Source organism: Malania oleifera, chromosome 13 (assembly GCF_029873635.1).
Source record: "Malania oleifera isolate guangnan ecotype guangnan chromosome 13, ASM2987363v1, whole genome shotgun sequence".
Classification (NCBI taxonomy): Eukaryota; Viridiplantae; Streptophyta; class Magnoliopsida; order Santalales; family Ximeniaceae; genus Malania; species Malania oleifera.
The window spans coordinates 26,746,729-26,768,957 of NC_080429.1; the positions used below are offsets into that span (position 1 = coordinate 26,746,729).

The window sequence follows — 22,229 nt, forward strand, 5'->3', positions numbered from 1 at the left end:
ATACTCCTAAAATAATTATCAGTAAAAAACAACTTGTTCAAGGTAGTGATTCAGATAATACAAAAATATTATAATTTAGATAATCTAAGTTTAATAATTTTTTTTTGTGAAAAAAATGTTTTAAATAGTCCAAAACTATGACCTTTTTTTATTTATCAAACTTAAAATATTAAAATTTAATTTTTTTATTTTTTATTTAACGATGAAGATTACTAAATATTTTGTTATGTTAAAAATCTAGAAATGATAAAATAGAATATTTTTAAAAAAATATATTTTATTGAATTTAAAATATTAAATCATATTACTAAGCCAAGTTTCTTTACGATCCATTTGAGAGCATGACTTTTTGGTCTTAGATTTGGATTTGGATGCATTTGTATAGACTTCAATACAATTTTGTATTATATCTTTTTCAAATCCACACAAATCCAAATATAACGTCTCTCCCAAATATACAGTTAGTGTCTTCGTTATATTTCTTTAAATATTTAAGTTTACAAAAAATTCAAAAAGAAATAAGTTTTGTATAGACATTTATTTCCTTCTTTTCAAAATTAAAAAACAAATTTACTTTCCTTAGTTTTATGTGATTTTTTATTTAATATTTTTATCTGTATTAAAGTGATTTTTGAGTTTAAATATTTTTCGAATTTAATACACTACTAATATATTAGTACCACGTGCATAGCACAAACAATTAAGAATTATTTAAGACAAAATTACCTTTAAAGTTTATAGAAGATTAAGACTAATGGGCATTTTATCATGTGAATGTGGTGGAAAAACTAATTGTGACGTGTCTTACACACACATTTTACTTTTTATTTTTCTTCTTTTAATGGAATAAAATTACTCATCTATGAAAAAACAACAAAATTATTTATCATCCTACGATACACGAAAGCCAATACAAATAAATAAATAAAGAATGACTTAATTCCAAGATTATCTACATAGGATGAAACTAGCTAGATAATTTTTAACATTTCAATAGTTATATATATGTATGTATGTATATTAAACTTTATGAAATTAGTATAAAAAATATTGAAGTAGTATCTATCGACAAAGAAATTATGAATTTGAATTTTTTTTTGTTTACTCAATTAATAAAAACATCAAAATTGTATCATAATGCGTAAAATGGCATTAAATACAACTAAATATTGCAAACTCTAATTTAAAGCCTTAGTAATCATATTAGGATCATATAAAAGTAGCAGTTATGTTAATTTATTAAATATAACTAAGGTCTTTTGTCAATAGAAGAACGTCTTCCGTTATTAAAAAGATAATTAAAGAGATTTTAGTATCATTTTAAAAAGTTTTATGAGATATTTATAACGTGATATAGTTGATATAATCTATACACATATTTATATGATGGTAACCTATCTGATTTGCATAAAACAAGTAATCATAGGCAAAAATGATGTCCTCAATGAGCTTTACTCACTTGTGCGGTTGATATCCTCTTGGACTTTTGTCCATAGGTAGTTCTTTGTCTTTCACTGATATCATGTTGCTTTCTTCATCTTCAAAGCTCTTCCTTCTCACAAAAAAGCTGTTGTTGCTTCTTTCTCAACGATGTAAAGTCTTTGTCTGCAATGATCATTTCAACATCTCGTATGCAGGGTTACGATGTCTTTAACAATGTTCTAATTGACTAATTTCATGTTGAATCTCAAGTCTCAATGATGAATGGGCTAAGGCAACTAACATGAGAGACAATATGTACTTTCATCCAAGTTGACGGATTAATCTTGTAAGAAGCCTTCCAAGCTTTGACCAAGATGGGGATTGGTCCTTCATACTTGCAAAGTATTCTCCTATCTCGACCCTATTATGATATGATCTCTTCTGGATGGAGCTTAACAAGCACTAAAAGTAGTTTGAATCTCCCTTTTTTGCCCAAACCTTTTCTTTTTAAAAGTAAAAGTTAGGTTGCACATGTCTGGTAAACAACTTTATCAACTTTTAAGAGTTAAAAGTTAACTTTTTCTCCAACAAATTATTCAATCTTGTTAGTACTAATTCAAATAGCCTTGCAATTTTCTTTTGTTTGACATCATCTTTTTAAAACTATTTCAGTCATTAACTAGAAGATATATATATATATATATATATATATATATATATATTATATTTTAGGAATATATAAATAATATATTTCTAAATAAATTTGAAAACCCTATGGTGCAAGTATTGAAATTCCAAAACAAAAATGTTGAAAATCATTTTAGATATCACTAACAAAATCTCACACTAATTTATTCATCAAAAAGCAATTCATATGTCTCATTTGATTAAGTAAATAAGAGCGGATAAATTTCAAAACTGGTCTACCCCTAAATAAATCTAAAATTTATAATAATTTTTAAAAATTTTCATTATCATTGATTTTAAATGACATTAATTTTGTATTTAAAAGTTTCAATTAGGAAAAATTGAATTTATTATAAGTTAAAACTGATTTGCCCAATTTTCCATTGTCATTGCTTATTAAATAGCATTAGTTCTTTATTTAAAAAAAATAGCTTAATACCAAATTTAAATTAAATTACATTAAATTTGATAAACAAATCATGCAAATAATTCTTTCAACCAAAAACAAAATTAATGCAACACAATTAATAACATATATATATGCAAAATCAGAGGATGCCAGTAAATGCTGTCTAAGTAACAGCTGTAACCTTCACCAGTGAATAACCTTCCTGAATCTTTAAATACCTATAAAGCAAGGTCCTTATATGCAATATTGGAAAAAGTCTGGCCTTATCAGGCTAATTTCATAAAGTGTTTTCCTTTGCACAGCAGATTCACCTATCACCTTATCTTATTAGGAAACAATAAAAATAATAAAAAAGAAAATAGCTAAATCGAATCTTGTCCCGCATCGCCTCCTTTTATTCCCAAAATAAAAAAAAATAAAAAATAAAAAAAAATAAAAGAGGACTAACTCGCACGTGGCGCCCCCTTTATATATCACCCTCGCCCAGGGCTTCTTTCCTCACAGATCACTTTCTCTCTCCTCACTGTTTTTCTTTCTCTTTCATAGCTTCAGTGACGGAAATGGGCGCATTGCTCGTCGGAGGGAAACCTGGTTTCTGAGGGATACCTCGCTTCGCGATCTGATTTGTGTCGTGGAGGTTTGGGAGAGAGAGAGAGAGAGAGAGAGAGAGAGAGAGGGAGGGACGGTGACAGAGACTTGCTGTATGTCAGTGGATTGTAGTGAGAGCTACTACGGAGGATTTGGAGAACTCGCGAACCCCTTACAATGGCCCCAGCTACGGAAAAGGCGACGCCCTGCTGCGCCGGCGGTGACGATTCTGTTGTCGCTCAGGCGGCTCCGCCGTCTTCCGCCATTCGGCGGGACGCCGCGGGCGGCGTCGTGCAGGACTGGGTCATCTCCGGTGGCGATCGCCGCGTTGACGATCTGCCGCCGAAAAAAGCTGCCATGGCTACCTTGATTCGTCCTGTCGATACTCTGCCTGCCGAACCTTCATCAGGTGCTTCCATCAAAGGTATCTCCTCCTCTTCCTCTTCTCTCTCTCTCTCTCTCTCTCTGCGTGAATGTTTCTCTGTCGTTTTAGTTTTAGAATTTGATTTGTATATCCTTCAAGTTGGATCTTAGTTGCTTTGCTGAACATGTTCTATTCTATTGTTATCCGCTTGCTTTGTGTATTCTATTTTTGTTTTCAATTTTTAGATGTTTCTACGATTCTTTGCAGGCGTTGATTTTGCTATTTGCTTTGCGTGTTTTCCTTTTGTGCTTTCCGTGCATTTCTGGATATTTCGGACATTTCCTACGTGTGTGCGTGAGCCAATTTTAGAAGACTAGCACTATCTATAATTTGCTATTCTCTTCCTCCTTTTAAAAGTTGATAACCTTGATCAATGATGCGTACATCGTTGGAAGCCAATTTTAGAAGACTAGCGCTATCTATAATTTGCCTTTTTTCTCTTCATCATTTTAAAAGTTGATACCTTGATCAATGATGCGTACATCGTTGCAACTTTTTGTTTAGAAGTTAAAGAATTACGGTGCCGTCAAATTCTATTTGAAAATTTAGCAGCCTATCATTTCAAGTCTACAAACCTAAATGGGACCATATACGTGGAATTTTTCTATAGTGAAGATTGATGTGAGATTATGACTAATAATCTTTATTATTATTATTTTTTTTCGCCCAATAGAAATTTTTGATGTTTTTAAGATGACCAATGGATGAAGATATATATAGTTTGATAGAGAGATAGTGCTGCTCAATTTGCACAGTTGAAGCATTATTCAGCCATGAAAGACCCTATTTTCAACGGGCCTTTGTTTTTGTTTGGATGTGTTTTTAACCTTTAGAAAGGTTAAATAGACTTGCTTCTAGACAAATGATCTATTGTTTCATGAGGGTCTCTTCATGAGCTCTGTGATGAGAAGCATGTTCATTTTTGTTGGTGAAATTGTACACTTAATTAATAAGTTTTGTCTGATTGGGGTTACAGCAAATGTGAAAAACTAAGAGAAGCATTACTGATTTCTTCATAGGAGGATGGTCTTCATAGCAGCTGGAACTTAAAATTCTTTTCTGCATCAGAGTTTCTTCATTGCATTTTCGCATTTGCTATATGGCTGCAGGGTTAAATTATTCTGTTGAAAATAAAAAAGGCTTGCTGCATAGTATATATTCGCAGTTTGTAGGGATTCGTGTTGAAATTTGAGTGATGAGCCCAACTTTGGAATATGTAGATGATAATTGATATGAAACTACTAAATAATACTTTTATGATCCTTATCAAGGAAAAAAAAAAAAAAATACATGTTTCTTATCCTAATTGTTTGCTCCTTTTTAAAAAAATTGGGAATCGAATTTCCATGTTTTATTCCTACAGATACTTTGTTGTTGGCGTTCTCTCTATCTACCTTTCTTTTAAAGTTTAAGGTTTGATGCCTAGTATTCAGACACGGTGAGAATTGGCTGTTTTCTGGAACGTAGAGTTTATATTGTATTTTCCTTCTATGTTACTCAACTGAATATTGTTATCTGCTTGGGACAATGCACATTTGATTGCCTAATGTATTTCATGTAAACACAGTCAAAATTTATGTCAAATTTCATAGATTGATTTTATCCTCTCATTTTTCCCAGTGTAAGTATCTTAGTTCATTTGGTGATTCCTTTCCTATTTGTTACAAACTTGTAATTAACTATACCTTTGGTACATAGAAATGGAATGGCATTAGGTAGAGGAATCAAATATACCTCTTGATCTTCATGTTTTCCATTCAAATTTTTATTTCATTTCATTCTCACCCCATTCCATTATGCAAATCAAAACGTGATGTAAGAGCTCATATTTTTTAAACCTGTTTTCTAAACTGCTTTTTTGCTTGGCTTTTTTCTTATCTTACAATGCTTGTTTTCCCTTTGGTTGTACCAGTTGGCCCAGTTTATAAGCTCTTTTTTCTACCTTATTTATAATGCCCTAATGGTCATGCATATTTCATAATTGAGCCTATTTTTTGTAATTTCTTTTCCTTGAAGCTTTCAGATTGCTGATAGCTGTCCCTTTACATTTTTGTATTGTAGATGTATTGTGATCTATTTTGCTTTTGTTGATTAATCTAGAATTTTTGTGATCTGTATGCAGGCATCCAGCTCATGCAGAGGGCTCAAACCAGTCATCCTCTGGACCCATTATCTGCTGCTGAAATATCAGTTGCTGTGGCAACTGTCAGGGCAGCTGGAGCCACTCCTGAGGTTTTTCATTACACAATATTATGTTTCTTGGAAAATATATCTGCATGATAATTCTTGGATCTATTATTTGTGCTTGCATTTGCTTTAGTTGCTAAATCTTTTCTTTTCCTTTTTAATTTCAGTTGAGAGATGGCATGCGGTTTGTAGAAGTTGTTCTATATGAACCAGATAAGCATGTTGTTGCATTGGCAGATGCATACTTCTTCCCCCCTTTCCAACCATCATTACTTCCCAGGACAAAAGGTGGACCTGTAATCCCTACTAAGCTCCCTCCTAGGCGAGCTAGGCTTGTTGTTTATAATAAGAAATCAAATGAGACAAGTGTATGGATGGTTGAGCTCTCAGAAGTACACGCAGCAACTCGAGGTGGGCATCACCGGGGAAGAGTCATTTCTTCACAAGTTATTCAGGATGTACAGCCTCCCATGGTATCTTCCTTTCCTTAGCGTTTGTACTATTTTTTGGTATCTACCTTTCTTTAGCATTTAAGCAAATTTTATTATAAAGTGCCTTTTGATGTTTACTTTAGTTCTTAATGCTTGGAGAACTTGTATCATAACAAGGGTCGACGTCTGATATTCTCCAACTCAAGCCTGAGGATTGTTTTCTGTAGTTTGAAATTGGAAGTGAGGCTTCATATCCCATTGAGTCTACTATCAGTCTGAAACCTATTTATGATGCATGCATTTCCTTTTCATTAGTTCAGTTAGACTCATGGTTTGTGCCTGATATTGCTCCATTGCTTCCAACTAAAGCTGTGGTTTTAATAGTGAGTTTCAGCCTAGACATCTGGCACTTTTTAGCACATCTTTGCTGTCAGTTATTCGTCTTTGTGAAGTAGTTCCATCAACTTCCCTTCTTTTTGCTACTATAGGATGCTGTGGAATACGCTGAATGTGAAGCTGTTGTGAAGGAATATCCTGCATTCATAGAGGCAATGAAGAAGAGGGGTATTGAGGATATGGATCTTGTGATGGTTGATGCCTGGTCAGTTCCATCCAGTTCCTTGTGCTTTTACATGTATTTGGAGTAGTTGAGTTTCAAATTTAAGTCGTGCTACTTATATATCACTTGGCTGGTTTATGCTTTCTTCAGGTGTGTTGGATATTATAGTGATGCTGATTCTCCCAGCCGACGACTTGCTAAACCACTTATATTCTGTAGAACAGAAAGTGATAGCCCAATGGAAAATGGTTATGCACGCCCAGTCGAAGGCATCTACATAGTTGTTGATATGCAAAATATGGTGGTGGTTGAATTTGAAGATCGTAAGCTTGTGCCCCTTCCTCCAGCTGATCCATTGAGGAACTATACTCCTGGTGAAACAAGAGGTGGGCTTGATCGTAGTGATATAAAACCCCTTCAAATTGTTCAGCCAGAAGGTCCAAGCTTTCGAGTTAATGGGCACTATGTAGAGTGGCAGAAGGTACCTGTTGTCTTGTTAAATTGGTTTATGAGTTATAAATTTAGCTTGTCTGATTCAGAACTGCATGTGAATAGTTTTATAATTGTCTTTCATTGGTTGGCAGTGGAATTTTCGTATTGGATTCACTCCCAGGGAGGGGTTGGTTATACATTCTGTTGCATATGTGGATGGTAGTCGTGGTCGAAGACCTGTGGCCCATAGGTTGAGTTTCGTTGAGATGGTTGTGCCCTATGGAGATCCAAATGATCCACATTACAGGAAAAATGCATTTGATGCAGGTGAAGATGGCCTTGGAAAAAATGCAAATTCTCTGAAGAAGGTGCACAGTACTGTTCCTCCATTTATCATTCATTATATATTGGGTTTAAACTTCTCTGTGCTTTAAAACTCTGGTTTAGCTTGTATAGAAAGCTGGTTGTTCTAAAATAAAATTCCATTACAGGGATGTGATTGTTTAGGTTATATCAAGTACTTCGATGCCCATTTTACAAATTTCACTGGAGGTGTTGAAACAATTGAAAATTGTGTTTGTTTGCATGAAGAAGATCATGGAATCCTATGGAAACATCAAGACTGGAGAACAGGTTTATCAGAAGTTCGTAGGTCCAGACGGCTAACTGTTTCGTTTATATGTACTGTGGCTAATTATGAGTATGGTTTCTTCTGGCACTTTTATCAGGCAAGTAAATCTGAGAACCTTTTTTTGTTTGTGTCCCTGTGGCTGGTAGCTAAATTGGTGCCGTAATAAGTTATTTTTACGTTGAAGAACTACCAATACGCAGCCTGACTCTGATCATAACTAATCTTCCAAATTTGTCTATGTTTGCGATCAGTCCTAGTACATGCCTACTTCATAAAACAACACACCACCAACAGCTTACTTCTATGTTTTATTTTTATTTTTTTATTTTATTTTTTTGAAGGGGGGGGGGGTCCATAATGAAGTTTTATGAAAATTACTTGATATTTTTCACTTTTGAACTGAAGATGTTTTGTAGGCTATTGACATCTCTTATGATAGTTTAATTCATGAATTGTTAGTAGCATGAACTTGTCGTCTTTAAGGCTATGTAGATTATTCTTATGATAGTTTACTTGCACTTGTTCATTTTTTGGGGCTACAATTTGTTGGTTGAGCTATATGTGTGAATGTTTTTAAAGGCGAAGGTGGAAGGCAAGGCATTTTAACCCTTATGAGACAAGAAATAATCATTTTGAGTTTTTTTTTTTTGAAACATAAATATATGTAAATAAATTACATATATTTTTGAAAAGAAATGAAAAATTAGGAAAATGATGAATAAAATTTTAAAAATTGAATACAATTTGTAAACTAGTTGTTGGCCATTCAAAAATACCAACTTGAATGCATTAGGCAAATTATGCCAAGATATTGTTATAGCACTACAAAGTTTGAATTATTTTTAGGGTAAAAGACATTGACCTCTTTTGAGTTTTGACAAAAATACAGGGACCTCTCTTGAGGTTTCAAGAGTTCTAGGGACCTCCCCTGAGGTTTGGAAAAATGACACAAACATTCCCTCAAATGCCAAAAGTCAAAGACCTTCCCTTGTATTTTGTTAAAAGACAAGTCTTTTGAGAGGAGGTTTGTGTCTATTTGCCAAACCTCAGGAGAGGTTTGTGGCATTTTTGAAACCTTGAGGGAGGTCAATGGAATTTATAAAACCTCAGGGTGAGGTTTTGTCTTTTTTCCAAACTTCAAGGGAGGTGACTGTCTTTTGCCCTTATTTGTATGATCTAAGACACCTCTCTCAATAATTTTTGGAAAGATTAAGGTTCAAGGGTTTTAGAGATCGACTCATATTAGGACACTCCTTTCATATAAACACGTGGTTTTAAATTCTAGTCAAATCTAACACGAGAATCACACACTCAAAATGCATAAAATTAAATAGGCACAAAAGACTTGCTTTTAGTACAAATGCATAAGACTCTGTATATTGCATTGGCCTTTTTTGAATTGGCATTAGATTGAGCTTCAAGGTGTTTTGTACATGCTTTGTCTTCAATTGAGCCTTTCAAAACATTGATAAAGGCTGTTCTGTTTTGACAGGATGGAAAAATTGAAGCTGAAGTGAAGCTTACTGGAATTCTCAGCTTAGGTGCATTGCAACCTGGAGAAGTTCGAAAATATGGTACAACAATTGCACCCGGATTATATGCCCCAGTTCATCAACACTTCTTTGTGGCTCGTTTAGACATGGCTGTTGATTGTAAACCTGGAGAAGCATACAATCAGGTACACTGACTTTGTGGTTTGTTCTTACTAGCTTCTTTCAGAAGCTATATTTTTGGTAATTGTGGAGTTTTAGGTGTGGGATATCAAATTTTTAGAATTTCAACACCTATTGATATGTGGACGTGGCGGTTTATGAAAAGTGTATTGCATTTGCAGAGCCCGATGAGAGTTCTAGTAAAATTGATGTTAAAAAATGACACCATGTGAATTGCCTAAAACATTAGCATATATGAGAAAAGCCTATGTGCTTTATGGGCTGAATAATGTTGTCTTTTCATGCTGGAAAATCTTTATGTTTATACTCTCCAATGGATAGTTGTTATTAGAAGGTTGCATTGAATGGAGGAATTTTTAAGGTGTTGCACCAAAGTCCTCATGCAAAAATCCAACTGGTGTCTTAAATGGGTGCTCACTATTTGTATTTACCACTGCAAGGCAGCTTTCTGTTCAAAATTTTGGTTTTAAATCAGTTTATTTAAACATTTGTAGGCTTAGAACTTCACTTTGTGTTGTGTAAAAAGCTATTAGAAATATGCCAACTTGTGCCAAAGTGTCAATTTCCTCTGATTAAATTTAAAATATATACAAGAGTGCCTGGGGCCAACAATGCTTCCCGTCTTTGCATTTACTAGATGTACTAGATCTTTCATCCTGTGAAATGATCTCTATTATTGTCCTTCCAAATGTATTAAATGATATCAAAGAAATTTTAAACAGCATAGACAATTGACCTTGGCTTTCCTTGCCTTGGATTCTAAATGCTTGTTATGTATACATCATTTTCTTGATTGCGATTATTGTATTATAGGAATTGTTTTGTATGATTTTGTGATACTTCCAATAAAACATATTTTATGATTACTTGTTTTTGTAGGTTGTTGAGGTTAATGTTAAAGTTGAAGAACCTGGAAAGAATAATGTTCACAATAATGCATTCTATGCTGAGGAGACGCTGCTCAAATCTGAGACGCAAGCCATGCGGGACTGTAATCCACTGTCTGCTCGCCACTGGATTGTAATGCACCCTTATTCTATCCTTACACTATTTTTTTTTTTTTTTTAAATTATTTGTATTTTGTGCTGCGTCACAAATAGCTTTGCTGTGATACTTGATGATTCTTCTTCTTTCTAAAGAGAATTTATGCTGAGAAATGGTTCTTGTGGTCATTGTTTGTTAGCCTTATACGGTTTTGATTGCAGTTGGTTTTATTGCCTTTTACTCTTTTGAAGCCTATTTTCTTCTTTTTCTTTTTGATGAATGAATCCAATTTTCAGTTCATCAAATGTATGGTTTCCAATACCTTAGCTCCATTGTTGCACTTTCCAGAGATTACTGCAATGCATGATATAATACTCTCTGTTTATCATGTTTGTGTTTGTGTGTGCAAAATCTCTCTCTCTCTCTAGATTGGGACACAGGGAATCTTTATGGCATATTTTACCATTCCTTCATGTTTTTTGTCAGTCCTTCGTTTAAAGCAACAGTTAAATGTTTATGTGATGTGGCTGTGGCTTGTAATCTTCTGAACAGTAACCAACAATTGTTTGCTTATGCTATTTTTTTTTTTCCAACTACTAGAAGACTGCTATTTAGGTTTTTTCTGCCATCCAATAATCATATTGGTTATGACAATTGCTGTAGTCTGTAATTACATTTAATTTCATAGTTGTCAGGCAATTTCCTTTTCTTGTTTATCAGGACCAGAATCTGCAATAGCAGGTAGAATGCTGCCTACCAACATTTTTCCTGTTTCGTTTTAAAATAGCTTTGAGTATTTTAGCAGCTGCAATAATATCACTCTGTTCACAAGACCTACCACTCATATTTTCAGTTGACAACCACAAATTTTCTGCTGTAAAGATATGCAATGTATGGTCCTGGAATTACTTGTTTTTCTTGTTTATCATGCATTATTGGCTGTGGCATAGACAATTTGCATGAGACAGAATATGGTTGTCTTTTCCATATATCTCTTTTAAATACAGTACATGGTGTGTAGACCTGCACATGTGTGTGCAATAACGGTGAAGAAATATATAAATAAATCTATGCTACAAATTGTTCTCATAATCCATTCTTTTCCATATATCTCTTTTAAATACAGTACATGGTGTGTAGACCTGCCCATGTGTGTGCAATAACGGTGAAGAAATATATAAATAAATCTATGCTACAAATTGTTCTCATAATCCATCTTAGGAAACAATAATTGGATCAAGTAAACAGATATATATATATATATATATATATATATATTTGCAGTATATTACATTGTATATTTTATTTATTTTCTGAAATACAAATTTAATGTGCTTTTCCTGCGTTGACTCATTTATTGAACTGTTTGATTTACCGATTCTTTTCATACCCCAGATTCGGAATACAAGGACTGTTAATAGAACTGGACAATTAACGGGATACAGACTAGTACCTGGTTCAAACTGTTCACCCTTAGCTGGTCCTGATGCTATGTTTTTGAGAAGAGCTGCTTTCTTGAAGCATAACCTTTGGGTAACGCCATTTGCACGCAATGAGACTTTTCCTGGGGGAGAGTTTCCTAATCAGAATCCCCGTGTTGGTGAGGGACTGGCCACTTGGGTTAAGCAGAATCGATCTCTGGAAGAAACTGATATTGTTCTTTGGTTAGTACTACTTATCATTGAGCAGTTCATCCATGCAGCCCTCCAGTTTATATTTTAGTAACTTTTTATCTAATGACCGCTTCTGATTTTGTAAAACTTTACAATCATAAAAATCTAATCAAATCTCATATTTTTCCTTGATGCCATCCTCTGCGTATAATATTGAGCTGATGTAGTGAGCCACCCCATCCTCCTTTATTTTACAGAACACCTTTCCCTCTCCTCACTGAAAAAAAAAAAAAAAAAAAGTTAAATCATTAAGTCGATGGATATATTTAGGTCTTACAAACTTGTTCCTGTGATAAGATTTTAAATTCTTTAACTCAAATATGTGGCGAGCCTTGTCCATTTGAGTTTCTGTTGAAGGGCAGAAGTTACACAAGAGTTGGATATTTTTCTTGGGCTGTTTTTGTTTAAATTTGAAATACCATTAAATGTTAAGCTTGGTTGAAAATTTTCTTACTTGTTAGTGCCACATTTGTTAATTGTAGGTATGTGTTTGGAATAACACATGTTCCTCGGTTGGAAGACTGGCCTGTCATGCCAGTGGAGCGCCTTGGTTTTATGCTTATGGTATTCCTCTTTGTTTATTCATCATCTTTGTCACTATTTTACTCAATATTCTCCTGTTAAATTGCATATGCTTGAATATGGCTGCATTTACAATTTAGTTCTTTTTACATAAAATGCATTTATAAATACTAGATTCAACTGCATATACGAGATTCAACCTATACTTATCATTTGGCTCTTTCATTTTTCAATAAAAACATGTTTTGATTGCTCATGCTTCTCAGAAACATTAGCCTTTTTGCGTGTTCATTCTCATGCTTCGTAGAAACTTTTAATCTCTGATCTGAAAATAGTAGACTAGTAAATTTTGCTTGATTGATTGTCAATCTTCAATGTTACTTTGTGGAATGAGTAACTACATCTATTGACCATTGTTATATGCAGCAGCTAAATTAAGGCATATTTTGATTGTTTATGGGTGAGATTCTGAGCAAATCAATATTAGAGTGGTGGTGGATCATTTTGGCTTGCATTGAACAACTGAGGAACTGGATTTTCCTACTCCATTTGAATATAAAAGTTTATATGATTAAGGTGTCATATTTGCTTGTTGGACACTTTTATTTATTAGGATTGCTTAAAAAGTATTCCATTTGGATTCTCACTTCTAAAGATTTCATTCATATACTATATGATTTTGATTCTTTTCAATGACAAGTGAGAGCAGTAACACAGAATATAGCTCATTTCACGAGAGTCCATTGAAAACCAAGAAAGCCATTTGACTGTGATTTCAAGTTTAGATTGAAGTTTGCACGATTGCAGGGCATTATGTGGGATTTATGCTTAACATATAAACTAGTTTACATTTAAGAATATTTATGGACTGAAGCTTGTAAGCCCACAGCAGAATCTCGATGGGGTTCACAAGGGAACCCCAGGATGAGACTACTTCGCGACACCACGCCCACGCCTTGTGTATTTGCCACCATTTCAGGAATCACTTCCACACCGTATTGGTGTCAATTTGCTCTAATTGGAAGGCCACTTCCTGTTTGGATATTTGATTGATTGTGGTGCAGCTATTTATCTCAACATAGTCGCAGCATTTTTAATTCTATCATGTGCTGATTTCAATAATATCGATGCAGCCACATGGGTTCTTCAACTCATCTCCAGCAGTTGATGTTCCACCCAGCTCATGTGAATTTGATGCCAAAGACGGTGATATCAAAGATAATGGCCTATCCAAGCCAGTTCAGATGGCAAAACTTTGAAGCAAGGGATGTTGCTGCTTTGAACTCATTATGGCTTCACCGCAGGGAGAAACTCAAAAATCCATTGTGCATGGATGAGGATCAATTTTTTTTTTTTTTTTTCAGTGTGTTTCTGTAGTTTGTAATAAATAATGAACTCTTTGTTGGGTGGTTTTGTTACCATTTTATGATTGTGGTGAACTCTCTTTTTTCTTGGTGATGGAGATTGCGTACCATTTAATGCTTGTATATGGTGTTTGTTGTGCGTTTGAACTCATAAATGCTCTGCTGGTTTGTTCTCCAACGCATGGAAGAAGTATGCAAGCATAAAATGTCCTCCTATCCATGCTAATTGTGGATTGGTTTTACTTCTTCCGGGGCAGAACCCAGGTATGGAAAAATGTCACTTAATCTCGAAATGTTTTACTATTATTTTCTTTTTAATTTATAAACTTGGACATGTTCTTTTACGTCTTCAATTAAAACGTTGGACCTGAGAGTTGAGATTTTTATTAAAAGCGTTGAACACATTCTTCCAACACTTTTCTCCGGATAGCACAGCCTGGTCATTGGTGAATTTCCCTCTTCTTGGTCAATTCAACCCTGCCGGCCCAGCTGAGTCTGCACTCCAGGCTTTGGCAATCGGTACCTTGAAAAATCGCCATAAAAAATATTTTAAAAACAAACCCAGGTAGCCTCCAAAAAGGTTAGCTGCAAACATTAAAAAAGCTATGCTTCCATGTGGAAATCAAATATGAGTTGGGTGCATAATCTAAACAATTACTATATTACTTTTGACAATTGCTGGTGGAGAATCTTCTACTTTTCTCTACCATTCCTTAGCCGAGTAGGAAACTCCTGTATCTAGAAATTGCTGCTCACCTGAGCTTGGAACTGTCTCTAGTTTTCTACTCTTTCTTTTCTTAGTTGGTGTTTTCTTGGTTCCCAAACACAAATGGGGGAGGAAGAGAAGACCATCCAAGGAGAACTCTCCCTTCTTTTACTACTCGCCGAGCGAGTCCGCAAGTCGGCGGAAGAAGCCGAGTTGAACAAGCCCGAGTGCCAAGAACTCAGCAGGCAGGTCGAGCGTCTATCCTTGATGCTCCGATCCGCCGTGCGGCTCGCCTCCGGCGCGCCCTGTCTCTTCGAGCGTCCCGTCCGTCGAGTCGCCGGCGACGTGGCAAAGAACCTCGAGCGAGCCTTAACCCTCGTCCGGAAGTGCAAGCACAGCGGCGTGCTGCGGCAGCTCTTCGCCATCACCACGACAGCCGACTTCCGAAAGGTCTCAACCCTTCTGGAGTCGTCAGCCGGCGACATGAGGTGGCTGCTCACCATCTTCGACCCCGAAGACACCAACCTCGCTCTGCCCCCGATCGCCAGCAACGACCCGATTCTCGCCTGGGTTTGGTCCTACATCGCCGCCGTCCAAATGCATCAGCTCCGGGACCGGACCGACGCCGCCAGCGAGCTTTCGTCGCTGGCTCGGGACAACGATCGGAACAAGCAGATGATTGTTCAGGAAGGTGGGGTTCCGCCGCTGCTGAAGCTGCTGAAAGAAGGCGCTTCGCCGGATGCGCAAATCGCGGCGGCGACTGCTCTCTGTAATTTGGCCACTAATCAGGAAAGAGTTCGGTATATAGCGAAGGAGCTTGGGGTTCCGATAATCGTGCAGGTTTTGGGCGATTCTCCGATGAGGGTTCAGGTTTCGGTGGCGAATTTGGTGTCGAGAATGGCAGAGATGGACGAGGCGGTGAAGGAGGAGTTCGCGAGGGAGAATGTGAATAAGCCGCTGGTGACACTCCTGTCCATGGATTTGGCCTTGGAAGATCCCAAACTTCAGACAGGCAAAAATTTACCTAGCATTCATTCGATTGTTCTGATGAACAAGGAATTGACCCGGAAAGGGACAAACCCCATCCATTATCAGAACGTCAATTCATCACCTTCTCGACATTCCGAGGGCAGTAGCAGAGGCGGCCATAACAGGAAAGAGAGGGAAGGTGAGACCCCTGAGTTGAAATTGCAGCTCAAAGTCAGTTGCGCGGAGGCTCTGTGGAAACTCTGCAGAGGGAGTGTGCGAACCAGCAAGAAAATTACAGAGACAAAGGGGCTTCTATGTTTGGCAAAGCTCATTGAGAAGGAACAGGGAGAATTGCAGCTCAATTGCTTGATGACTGTTGTGGAAATAGCCACGGTAGCGGAGCTCAATTCCGACCTCAGACAAGCAGCTTTCAAGATTAACTCACTGGCCGCGAAGGCAGTTTTGGATCAGCTCCTGAGAGTGATTCAAGAAGAGAGCCACCCAATACTGCAAATCCCTGCCATTAAGGCAATTGGGTCATTGGCAAGAACCTTTTCGTCAAAGGAAACCCGAATAATTAAGCCTTTGGTGTTGCAGCTTGGCCAGAGGAACCCAGAGGTAGCGATGGAAGCTGCCATTGCTCTGGTAAAGTTCGCGTGTCCAGAAAATTACAACTGTATTGAGCATTCAAAGACAATTATCGAGTTCGATGGAGTTCCACCTCTAATGAGATTGCTGAAGATGAGTGAACAGGTTCAAATACATGGATTGGTTCTGCTGTGCTACCTGGCATTGCATGTTGGCAATAGTAAAGCTCTGGAAGAGGCACGGGCGTTGAATGCCCTGGAAGGAGCTGCTCGATCCGTGGCAGCTCAGAATCCTGAATTGAGAGATTTGTTTGCCAAGGCCGTACACCACCTTACTCTTTACCAGGCAGGAGTTCATCCCCATAGACCATCTCATGGTCTGTAAATGAAGTCTCAGAGAAGAAAAACAGGAAAAAGGGGCTTTTGAGCAGCCAAAGCCATTGATACTCTGCGTTATGACTTGGGCTGCAACATGTGTGGAAGAAATTGATGCACTGTTACATGGAACAGGAATGAAACAATGTGGAAGAAATTGATGCACTGTTACATGGAACAGGAATGAAACAATCTTGACGGTGGTGGTGCAATTTGAATTGATCATCCTTGTAAACTTACAAATCCATTTGTCTTGACATAGACTACTGGATTTTTTGTGATATTTATTCTTTGGGAGGCAGATTTTTCCAGTATGTTTTCGTGTTGTAAGTTTGAAGAAATGAGGACCACATTTTTTTTCACAAGGTGTATATCATTCATCATTTATTATGGTTCATTGTTAATTCAAAACACAGATATCTTTTCTTGACTTTTTTGCCTAGAGAGAGAGATACCCCATTGCCATCAAATATTATAGGACCAGTGCGTCTTCTGGCGAGACATAAGAGCCATATCTTTGAGCTTCTTTAAAATTAGTCCCAATATTCTTGCTTCTGCCTGACAAGCATGCCTCGTGCATTTCTTTTCCGAAGTCAGGAGAATACATTCTGAATCAAAATCTTCAAACTTTGTACTCTCTGCCCTATCATTTTTAGGGCATTGTTACTTTATACAATTGAGCTAAACTAAAATTTAGGGACTCAGAAATACATACCCTTGCAGTTATTTATGGAAATCAGAGACTTGCAGTACCTATATAAGTTGAAAATTTGTAACCAAAAACAAATTATTTTGATTTTTAGCTTTCGCACTTGGGAAGCATCTCATTTGAGTATTTGACTGGTTTCAGGCATTGCATTTTCCTTTCCATCTTCTATATAATTGTTTGATGAATTTGGAAAATGAATCTCTTTGGTATTCAATGCTATGGTTTGCTATGTTTGTCAATGGCTGGTGTTGGGCTAAGGGGGAGAATTAGTTCAATGACTGATGCAAAACCCTGTGCAGAGGGACATTAGAATGACTTGAACTTGACTCAACAAGAATTAGGTGACAAATCTGAAGTTGCACCCATGAACTCATGATCGTTAATGATACCACAGGAATGGACGACTAGCCCGGGATGTATCTATACCGAAGCCACTTCCATGGATGCGACCTGATTAACTGGCTGTATATCTAGGCATCAAGTGGATAAGAAAGAGGACTTGGTCTTTTTTGGGAGACTTCGGCCATTCTTTCTCATATTTTGTGTCAATTATTTAGAAAGAATACGAAGACAAGAAGTGCCCTTCAATTCTAAGCTTTAAATTTCTAATCTACAGTCCTTCTCAACATTAAAGAATAAAGATAACGTTGGTTGACATGCATCATTACATCAATTCTTAATTTACTTTTGATAATGACCTTAGGAACTTGGGTCATCAGAGAATAGGACTCACAAATTGCTGTCAAGGCGGCTAAAAAACTCCATGTCTAGACCAAATATGAGACCATATGAAATTCCTGGTTTGAAAAAGAAAAAAAAAATGTAGTCGTCTTGATGTGAAAAATAGAGGTCAAATTGTCAAAAAAATTGCCATTTCAACTCAAATATCTGTTCAAACTGGACTCGTTTGTTGTGTGGGGAGGGACTGAGTTCCTTCTCTGCAAACATTAACCCTTCCTCCGGTTTGTGGAATGTCTATTATTCTGAGTAGCTATTCTGTGAACCAAACAAGTCGTAACTTGGGCATTGGCTTCCATCCAATTTGTGATAGCAAAATCTGTTTGGGTAAAAGTGTGTTTCTGACTCACATTTTAAAAGGATCTCAGACTTCTATGGCCAACTTGTGGAGGGTCAGCTCAACGTTTTTGTGATCCATAATGCCCCACTACCACTTTGGTACAAGTAATATTATAAATTATGAAATGGCACTTAAAAAGTACTAGAATTAGGGAGTGGCCTGGTTGGCCAAGCCATTTTCCTTGGCAAATGCAGAGAAACAAACCATGTAAGCTGAAAAGGGCTTCACCATCTAAGCTGAAAAGGGCTTCTGGGTTTCATATTATTGGGTTCTACAGTGACATTCCAGCCTTTGCCTTGATCAGTTTGGGACCATTTGGAAAGGACACATGGAGGATAGAATTTACAGGACATTTGAAGGGAAGCTTGGCGCAATGGTAGAGTTGTGCCACGTGACTTGGAGATCACGGGCTTGAGGCACGTAAACAGCCTCTTGTGAAAATGTAAAATAAGATTGCATTCTATAAACCAGTCGTTATCCATCCTTTTTGCGACCCACTTACATGGGAGCTCTATGCACCAGGCTGCCCTTCAGTTTACTTCAACCTGGGTTGACACAGCATTGGCAGTAAATACTGGTTTTAAAGACACACCAACGTTTAAGCTCTAGGACATTTTATATTTTTGTAGGGCACACTATAAGGGTTATCCAACGGCAATCGAAGGGTAATAAACCCCGGAGACTTTACCAGCAGGGCAGTTAATACAATACTATTGTAACTACATTTCTAGGAAAGGTCCCTCTCTAGCTCACACAGAGACAGGGGTCACTCATTATGGTTAGTTAAACCTTAACTCTCAGTTGGCTCATATGCTGGGAGTTAGCATTTCTTATATGATTACTGGCCCTTATAATCTTTATTATTGAAACACTGCCAGCTGTTTAAACTATCAGACTCTGAACCTCACCCACCACTCTGATTATGTCTATTCATTAAACACTGACTATTGAGTACTTATATTTAAAGTAATAATAATGAAACTTGAATTAGAGGTTGACCCGAAATCCGAATCCGAATCCGATAAAAAATGCGGGCTTGGATAAGGTTCACCAGCTTTGAAAATGGTAAGTAGACAAGACAGCCATGAAACTATTATCATAACTGTTTATAATAATGATATTTAGTTAGACACTATGGAAAGATTTGGACCACAAAATCAGTTTCACTCGCACAACTGTAGGACATATTATTTCAACCCTTCCAGAAAACATACAGAAGTTACAGAAATAAAAAAAAGAGTAAGAAGAAAAAGGAAAGCTCTGCCAAATTTATTTAGGTACCTGGTTAAAAAGAAAATAAGAATCCTTTCTCAAGCATTTCAGTGGAAATTCCCTGTGCTATCAACATCTGTGTGTATGTGTTTGAAAACAAGAGAGGGGGTGGGTGGAGAAGGAGAGAGAGAGAGATGTTCAAAGAAGTTAAAAAAAAAAAAAAAGAATTTACAGTTTAGATGTGGTGGAAGACATCAAAATTTGTCCCAGTGAGGTCTTCCGAGAGCGACCGAAACAGATAGCCGCTGAAGTTGTCTGAATTTTGTGTACGAAGATGCTCTTCTTGCCATGAACTTGTTTTCAGTTCTTCAGATTTAATTCCATTGAGGGGGCACTGAAACAATGAGTCCAACTTGTTCTCAGCATCCCATGAGAAAGCTGCACTTTCAACCATGTTATTTACCTGAAATCCAGTTTGACAGTTAATGTTCGAGCTGTTGCTAGAACTTTCCCTTGCTTCATTCAAAAACAAGGAACTCATTCTTGATGTTGAATTATCGGAGAAGTCGGTGTCAGCCAAGTTTCCATGCTCAAAGTTTGTCAAGCTTGGCATTGAAGAGAATCCAGAGTTGGAATTGGTCTCAAAATGGTACCGGTCAGTAGGCCTTAGAACTTGGTGATTCTGTGTTTGAAGATTCGAATTATACCCGAACGGATCGATACCTGCTTGAAACTCAAAGAAGGGCGATGGATCAAATGCTGGTTTGCTCATAAAATGCTCCTTTGAAGTTTCTGTTAGTCCTCCATCATAGTAAGCTGAATTGCTGACGAGAAATGTTTGCTCCAGTTCGGATGAGGTCGACACGGTCTGGAGCCCTTTTGGTTGTGGCAATTGGAAGGAAGCTTTTTCTATAAAGCTCTGATCATTTCCTACTTCGGTCTCGCTTACAGGCTTGTGGGTGTTGGGGTCAATTCCTTGCTTCATTAACTTCTTCTTCAAACACGAGTTCCAGAAGTTCTTTATCTCGTTGTCTGTTCTTCCTGGCAATTGTGCTGCAATTTGAGCCCACCTGCAATGCCCCACAAAAATTACGGAATGAAACCCCGAAATCATGAGTACCCATTTCAATTTTTCTCATAAAGATTGCAAACTTCGATCATATTTTAAAATATCTTGATTCTTGATACATACCTGTTGCCCAGAACTTCATGGAGACTCATAATGAGATCCTCCTCTTGCTGAGAGAACATTCCTCTCTTGAGATCTGGTCTTAAGTAATTTATCCATCTCAGTCTGCAACTCTTTCCACACCTTTGCAGACCTTCATACAGAAACCAAAAAACGAGAGAGAGAGAGAGAGAGAGAGAGAGAGAGAGAGAGAGAGAGAGAGAGAGAGAGAGAGAGAGAGAGAGAGAGAGAGAATTTCTAAATATCAATACTGATTCACAGGCATGAAAGATGAAAATGTGAAATTATGGGAGAGTTAATTAATTACCTGCAAGTTTAGGAACTGAACTCCAGCAGCCAACACCAAATCTGGTTATGTAGTTGTACAGTTTCTCATCTTCTTCAGGGGACCATAAACCTTTCCTTAATTTTTGCTTTAGACAACAAGAATGGCGCCCCATGTGTGAAGACTGTGAGACCCAAAAGAATGTTGAAGAAAATCTGAAGCAGTTCTGGTGAGATCAGTTGAATGATTTGGACATGGGGGGAGATACCAGTGATGGAGCTATATGTTCATGATGTATGAGTGGAAATTCAAGAATAAATTCTTTTCATTTAAAGGGCAGGGCTAAAAATCATACTTAGAATTCAAGTTAAGAGAGAGAGAGAGAGAGAGAGAGAGAGAGAGAGGCCAGGAAGGTGAAGCAATCAAGTGGGTTTTACGCAAATCTGGTGCTGCTTTTGCATTGTCCTGGATTGGGTTTTAAGATACCTCCATCTATAGAAAATTAGAGGAAGTAAAAAATAAAAAATAAAAAATGAGAACAACTGAATAAACGTGTCCTATGGAATAAGAATGGAGTAAATGTTCTGTACCATTATTTCCCTTGTGTCTGAAATCTTATACACAAAACACATATATATATATGATCTTCAAAGCATCAACCTAATCATACGACAGCACGCGCCGAAAACTCCCCATCACATAGTTAAATTTTAATCCTTCCCATGACACTGTCTCACATTCTGCCTGCCCATTTTTTAAACCATTTGATTTGGTGCATAGGGAAAAAAAAAATATGGGACCATTTGATTTTGGAAAGCTCTTGTGAGTAGTCACTTTCTTTATAAGAAAACTCATTAGTTAATCTTAAATCGGAGGGTCGAAGGTTCATTAGATTATTCTTATCTGCATTTTTTTCCCCTTGAAAGTGACATAAAAATACGAAGTGGGGTTCCTATAGTTTAGGTTATTGAGGTTTGGAGGGCATACAAATTAAATACAGATGTTTATAATTTAATTAAACCAAAAATGTTGGAGCGAATAAACCATATAATATGGAAAATTATAGCTCGCCGACACCAGTACTTCAAGAGGGTAGGTCCAGTGTATATATTTGACTGTTAAAGATTATGGGGGTACCCTGAGATTCCATGGA

At 36.9% G+C, this 22,229-nt stretch overlaps 3 protein-coding genes across 3 annotated transcripts; 2 read left to right on the top strand and 1 right to left on the bottom strand.

Annotated features, from left to right (window-relative positions):
- The first annotated feature begins 3,014 nt into the window (after positions 1-3,014).
- LOC131146259 (amine oxidase [copper-containing] zeta, peroxisomal-like) lies at positions 3,015-14,109 on the top strand. Its single transcript, XM_058095730.1, has 12 exons — positions 3,015-3,530; positions 5,653-5,762; positions 5,885-6,190; positions 6,637-6,749; positions 6,858-7,188; positions 7,292-7,507; positions 7,631-7,867; positions 9,263-9,448; positions 10,323-10,463; positions 11,823-12,091; positions 12,583-12,664; positions 13,756-14,109. The coding sequence occupies exons 1-12, from the start codon at positions 3,284-3,286 to the stop codon at positions 13,879-13,881; spliced, it is 2,364 nt and encodes a 787-aa protein (XP_057951713.1). The 5' UTR covers positions 3,015-3,283; the 3' UTR covers positions 13,882-14,109.
- A 395-nt stretch (positions 14,110-14,504) lies between these two features.
- LOC131146260 (ARM REPEAT PROTEIN INTERACTING WITH ABF2-like) lies at positions 14,505-17,053 on the top strand. Its single transcript, XM_058095731.1, has one exon. It carries the CDS (start codon positions 14,816-14,818, stop codon positions 16,631-16,633), a length of 1,818 nt encoding a protein of 605 aa, XP_057951714.1. The 5' UTR covers positions 14,505-14,815; the 3' UTR covers positions 16,634-17,053.
- Positions 17,054-19,571: 2,518 nt separating this feature from the next.
- On the bottom strand, positions 19,572-21,685 carry LOC131146261 (transcription factor MYB86-like). The gene is made up of 3 exons (XM_058095734.1): positions 21,119-21,685; positions 20,815-20,944; positions 19,572-20,692 (listed from the first exon to the last, which is right to left on the bottom strand). Exons 1-3 carry the CDS (start codon positions 21,249-21,251, stop codon positions 19,858-19,860), a joined length of 1,098 nt encoding a protein of 365 aa, XP_057951717.1. The 5' UTR covers positions 21,252-21,685; the 3' UTR covers positions 19,572-19,857.
- Between the last annotated feature and the right edge of the window lie 544 nt (positions 21,686-22,229).

What these genes read in the sequence shown, in the direction of transcription:
- LOC131146259 (XM_058095730.1), top strand. Translation starts at nt 3,284, where the DNA reads ATGGCCCCAGCTACGGAAAAGGCGACGCCCTGCTGCGCCGGCGGTGAC. An exon ending in ACTATGTAGAGTGGCAGAAG is followed by an intron (nt 7,189 to 7,291) that starts GTACCTGTTGTC and finishes ATTGGTTGGCAG; the next exon opens with TGGAATTTTCGTATTGGATT. An exon ending in GCCTTGGTTTTATGCTTATG is followed by an intron (nt 12,665 to 13,755) that starts GTATTCCTCTTT and finishes ATATCGATGCAG; the next exon opens with CCACATGGGTTCTTCAACTC.
- LOC131146260 (XM_058095731.1), top strand. Translation starts at nt 14,816, where the DNA reads ATGGGGGAGGAAGAGAAGACCATCCAAGGAGAACTCTCCCTTCTTTTA.
- LOC131146261 (XM_058095734.1), bottom strand. Translation starts at nt 21,251, where the DNA reads ATGGGGCGCCATTCTTGTTGTCTAAAGCAAAAATTAAGGAAAGGTTTA. An exon ending in TTCAGTTCCTAAACTTGCAG is followed by an intron (nt 20,945 to 21,118) that starts GTAATTAATTAA and finishes TTCTGTATGAAG; the next exon opens with GTCTGCAAAGGTGTGGAAAG. An exon ending in CATGAAGTTCTGGGCAACAG is followed by an intron (nt 20,693 to 20,814) that starts GTATGTATCAAG and finishes GGGGCATTGCAG; the next exon opens with GTGGGCTCAAATTGCAGCAC.